We start from the raw sequence: 5536 nt of genomic DNA, 5'->3' as shown, positions 1-5536 counted from the left end.
GCTTTTTATCGGCTTGAGGAGCATGAAGGATATTGTTTAATTCTAAAGATCCACAAGGAGTACGAAGAACGGTATGACCAACATGATGAATTTCCATACCTTGACAACCAATGTTGTGGATTTTCTCCGTGCTGGTGTAGCGATTCTGGACGCCGAGTTTCTCCAACTCTCCAGTCACGTGGTCGATCGCGTCGGCATTGAGATACAAATTGGTATAAACTCCATATGAGTGAGTAGCGTTGCAAATCGATCGTCGCCGCCGCCACCACCTCCTCCTCCTCCTGGATGCCAAACATTTTTGTTGGTGAAGTTGCCATCAAAGCGCTTCTTGCAGTGCCACATGCCATGCCCCTCGAACTTGCATATCTGGCACTTCTCTCCGTCAGCAACTATTTGGCGTGGCACACCACCACCGCCGTCACCAGAATTGTTTGCGAATCGGGCACCGACGTTGTTGTTGTTGTTGTTGTTGTTGCCGCAAGACCCTAGTGGAAAGACGGGTGGCCACGGCATTCGTTGGTGGCGTGCCATTTTGCATGAATGCCACCACTATTTGAAAATAGTGGTGGCGTTGGCATTTTTGGTACGACATCACTAACACCATAGTGATAGCGTTGGAAAATAGTTGAACGCCACTTGTAGGTGGGACCCACAGTTGGTACAAGTCATAATATAGTGGTGACATGGCATAACATGGAACACCAACACTATTACGTTTAGTTCTGGCATGCCATATTTGTCATGTCAGCACTATATCACGTAGGTTCTATTTTTTGGAATTACCTTTATTTGTTTTTATTTATTCCTAATTGATTAAAATGTGTGACCATTTTTTATATTATATTGTACTTTATTTTTATTAATTATAGAAAATTTAAATTCGAAATGGTGACTATTTTTATATTATATTGTAGTCACTTTTATGAAAGTAACAATATTTGAATTGGAAATGCTGACATTTTTTTAAATATATTTAGTCCTTTAATTGTTTTTATTAAAGTAAAATATTATTTTTAATAATTACTGTTCTACTATATTTTATTAAATGCTGGCATTTTTCGTGCTATATTTTGAGTCTTTAATTTATTTTTAGTAAAGTAGAAATATTGTATTACTTTTATTAATGTAAACATTTATTTGTTTTTGTTTACAATTTTTTTTGCGTATTGGGCCAAGCCCAAAAATGCGTTGGAGGCAATGGGTGAAAACCAAGGTGGCAACGACCCCCTTGCTTCCTCTCTCTCTGCTCGCGCTTTCTCAATGCCTCTCTCGATCCCATTTCTGTCGCTGCTCTTCGCCGGCCGATTCTAGCAGCCATTTCTGGCAGGCTCCAGTGCCTAGCTAGGTATTATCTACAGCTCCCTCTCTTGCTGCCCTATCTCTTGACCCATTTGATTTGATTTGATTTGATTTGCATTGCTAGGCTTTTGGCGATGGCGATGGAAACAACGGGCTGCTAGGGTTTTGGTTTGGCACGACATCAACTACATATCATTGGTGAGTTCATCCGCTTCCACCTTCTTTCTCTTTTGTACAAAATCATCGGCAAGTTCATCCCCTCCCGGTTTGCTTTGCATTGCTAGGGTTTCCGTTTGCCTGTGAAGTGAGTAGGCAAAATTAATTTGACTGAGTAGGCAAAATTAGGAGTTTGAATAGATGGACAATAATCACGCCCGTTTGGTCCTCCCGGGGGCTACCCGGGCAAAGACCTAGCCGCCAGGGAAACCCCTCCTCTCCAAACCTCCCTCCCCTCACCGCCTCCGGCAGGCGCTACTGGGCAAAGCCCGTGCGGCATCGGCGGCGGCGGGATCCTTCCTTTTTCCCCTCTCTCGAGATTTGGGCAGCGCGGGGTGCTTAGCCGAGGTGAGGTGAGGGGGGCGGCGCAGCGAGCGGGTGCGACCGGCGTTTCGCGGAGGCACATATCTAGGCACGGCAGGCGCACGCTGGGGCGCGCGGCTAGGCGCGGCAGGATGCTAGAGAGAGCACGGTGTGGTCGCGGTAGGCAGATCTGGGGTAGTGCTTGCGCGTGGTGCGCTGGGATTCAGCCGCTATCTTCCTCATGCACGTGTGCTCCTCCAGCCACCCCACTGCTTCAATCGTCACCGCCGCCAACGCCCCACTGCTTCAATGACGGCTTCTCATAGTCGGCCGCAGCAGCAAGTCCCGATGACCACAGACCGCGGCCATAATCAAGCGGCTAGGCCAGGTCACAGCCGGTGTTGTTTGTGCTCCGTCTACAGCATCTCCTTGACGAACGCCAAGCCCCATGCGTCATACACACAACTCAAACAAGCGTGCACACAGGTTCGCCGTTGCTCAGTTGATGAAGCAGCGTATTACTGCATCGTAGCAGACTATCCTCTACCTCTTGGGTTCTTGGCGTAGAATACAGCCTGCCGAGGCACATCCGTCAGCATACAATAGTGAGGTGGGCCTCATTGTCCCCTTATGACGATCATCATGTAATAACTATGTCTAGAAATTATTATCTTCTGCAGCTGTACGGCGCCATGGCTAGTTGATTTTTTTTTTTGCGGTTACAAAATAATGGTCCCATAAGGCGACACATGTAGAACTATGTGCATGTTACGGTCCACATATCTAGGCCAACTAAGTTTGGATGGAGCTCTCCCGACTGGTGTCCCGTTTGCTAGTCATATTACTTCATTCATTCATGTCGAGTATGGCAAAATGACATTGATCTTAGCTAGTGCGCAATATTGATTTTTTTTAAATAAGGCAAAAGACTTGCCATTTTCATTGATTAAGAAGAAGGTTTAGACATAAGCCGCGAGGCGGCAAAAATAAAGAGGTCTACTCTCGCGACATAATAGTACTAAGCTGTTTGGCTCCCGCCAAGGACCAGAGATGGGCCTCCTCTTTGACTTTTGCGATAACAATGGAGGTCGGGGCAGAGACATTTTGAAAAATTCTTGCGTTGCGCTCTTTCCAAATTTCCCACGAGATAAGCATCATCAAGGAGGCGATGGCCTTCCTGCAGCCACCTCCACCATTAACCGCCTTGATCCACCAATCTCTAACTGAGTCTTCATGATGCCAAATCATTGGTGAGGAGTCAAGGATGCCAAGCCAAGTGCAAATTTCGGTACAAATCAGGACAATGAACCTATATTGGAATAGGAGGTGAGCAGCAGATTCTTGAACTTGCTTGGAGAGAGGGCACAAATTGCAACTTGGCCAGCCCCGCCACAGTAAACGATCAGCTGTCCAAACACGATTTTGGAAGATCAACCAAGCAAAAAATTTGCACTTCGGTGGAGCCCACATCTTCCAGATTGTAACATTCATTGGACAACAGAAGAGACCGGCAAATTGCGTCATGTAAGCCGAGGAGGCGGAGTACTCGCTACTGATTGTGAACTTCCAAGTTATGGTGTCTTGGCTTCCCTGGTTAAGGGTTACATCAGCAAGCATCCCCCACAGGGTTGCAAATTCCTGAATATGGGCCAAGGTTAGCCCCTGCTGAGTGTCAATATGGCGGATCCAAAGGTTATTGTTAAGAGCTTTCCTGACCAGGCACGTTTTCTTTTTTGACAACTCAAAAATCTTTGGTGCAATGTCTTTAGGCCGGAGGCCGTCCAGCCATGGAGATACCCAAAACTTAGCTTTGTTTCCATCTTCGATGCACACCCGTGTGGCAGCGGCGAAGAGATCTTTGTCGTTGCTAATACAACGCGTTCCTGAGCCAGACCAAGTCTTAGGTGGATCATCCCATTTGTGCTAGAGCCAACGCAAGCGTAGCGCAATCGCAAACTTCTGAGGTTGGCACTCCTAGTCCACCATAAATCTTGGGCATGCAGACAAGGTCCCAATTAAACTTGCACTTTCCGCCGGTCACATTATCACAACCTGCCCAAAGGTAGGCACGCCGGAGGCTATCGATCTTCATCACTTCAATCAGAAGGTCAAGAGGCGTTAGGTGGATTTTTATTCTTTGAAGTTGTAGGAATACTGCCTTCATTATTTATGCTTTAAAGGAAAATAAAAGTAGCGAATTTGGGAGAATAATTACAAAGGGGAGAAATACATATAAAGCAAACTCACAAAAGGAAGCACATTATTATTGCAAACTGAGATCGTTTCAAACAGACTAATAGTACCATTACGAACTTCACACCGATTGACACTTGGTACGTAAAATAGATTATACGCACACAACATGCATGTACGCATGCACATTATTGAAGTTAAAACCAGATGACTCAGATTTACCAGATTACGTCCGACCAGGTGACGGATACCTCGCCGACGCTGGTATCGAGCCCAAGTGCCTCCCACACAGCCACGGACGTGCTGATCTCATCGGTGCGGCAGCCGTTATCAGTACCGCACTCATCCACGACCCTAGCCTCATGGGATCGCCCGTTCGAGCTATTGACGCTGATCAGCTTCCCGCACCGGGCGCCATTCTCATACCACGCCGTGGTCAGCGCCACCAGGAAGAGGTTGTCGCTGTGATACTGGCCGTCGCACGGGCCGTCGCGCGCCGCCGGCCCGCCCTCTTCTCCTTGCTGGAAGCCGTTCAATGACATCGCCGCCGGCTGGTCCATGGCCCACCCAGCCGCGCCGGACACCTGCAGGAACACAAGGATGCCAAGGATTACCACCGCCATGCTAGTGCTCGCCATGGTGATTCAGCGATAAAAGCTCCTGCTTGCGTTTATAAGCTAGCTTAGCTTGCCGTTGCCCTCCCTGTGTGCTTTGCTTTCTCTCAAGGCTGTTGGTTGAAGGGCTTTATGTAGGCTCGCGTTGCAGCCTGGGACAAAGCTATGTACGTAATCACACACGTGATGTGCATGCCGCCCTCGTGTGGCTCATCACAGAGCCTGCAGACAAAACAAGGATTCTTCCCTCGTAGTATATCTAATGATTCTTCCCTCGCAGTAGTATATCTTCTCATTGTTAAGACCACGCATGTTTTTGGATCTCATATGCCCAAAAAACGATGGAGTACTGCAATCCAAGTTCAAGCTAATTAATATTTCACTACAAATTAAGATGATCGAGGGCAAGACCGAGACTAGTGCGTGTAGTAATTTAGGTATTAATTAACAAGAAATACACCTGGTCAGGGAGTGCTAGGCATTAGATTAGTCACAGTGAGAAGTAACTTAGAGTAGTAACATGCGTATGTTACTACTCTATGTTACTACCTCCACGGTGGGTAGTAACCTATGTGTTGTGTCATGCATCACTTCATTTATCAGATTATAGACTCATCTTTTCTTAATATGTGTGATGTTACACTAGTAGAAAACAGGGCTTTGGTTCAGGCCGGGTCAGCCCATTAGTCCCGGTTCAGTCCAGAACCGGGACCAATGTGGGCATTGGTCCCGGTTCATGAGCCCAGGGGGCCGGCCGGGCCACGTGGGCCATTGGTCCCGGTTCATCTGGACCTTTTGGTCCCGGTTGGTGGGATGAACCAGGACCAATGGGCCTCGCTCCTAGCCCACCACCATTGGTCCCGGTTGGTGGCTTGAACCGGGACCAAAGGCTCCCCTTTACTCCCGGCTCA

At 47.7% G+C, this 5536-nt stretch overlaps 1 protein-coding gene across 1 annotated transcript; it reads right to left on the bottom strand.

Moving 5' to 3' along the window:
* Positions 1 to 4229: 4229 nt before the first annotated feature.
* Positions 4230 to 4649, bottom strand: LOC125532437 (putative ripening-related protein 6). Its single transcript, XM_048696497.1, has one exon. It carries the CDS (start codon positions 4647 to 4649, stop codon positions 4230 to 4232), a length of 420 nt encoding a protein of 139 aa, XP_048552454.1.
* Positions 4650 to 5536: the final 887 nt, after the last annotated feature.

The sequence above is a fragment of the Triticum urartu genome, unplaced genomic scaffold (assembly GCF_003073215.2).
Source record: "Triticum urartu cultivar G1812 unplaced genomic scaffold, Tu2.1 TuUngrouped_contig_9928, whole genome shotgun sequence".
In the NCBI taxonomy this organism is placed as follows: domain Eukaryota; kingdom Viridiplantae; phylum Streptophyta; class Magnoliopsida; order Poales; family Poaceae; genus Triticum; species Triticum urartu.
This window is presented reverse-complemented; position numbering and strand designations above follow the sequence as displayed.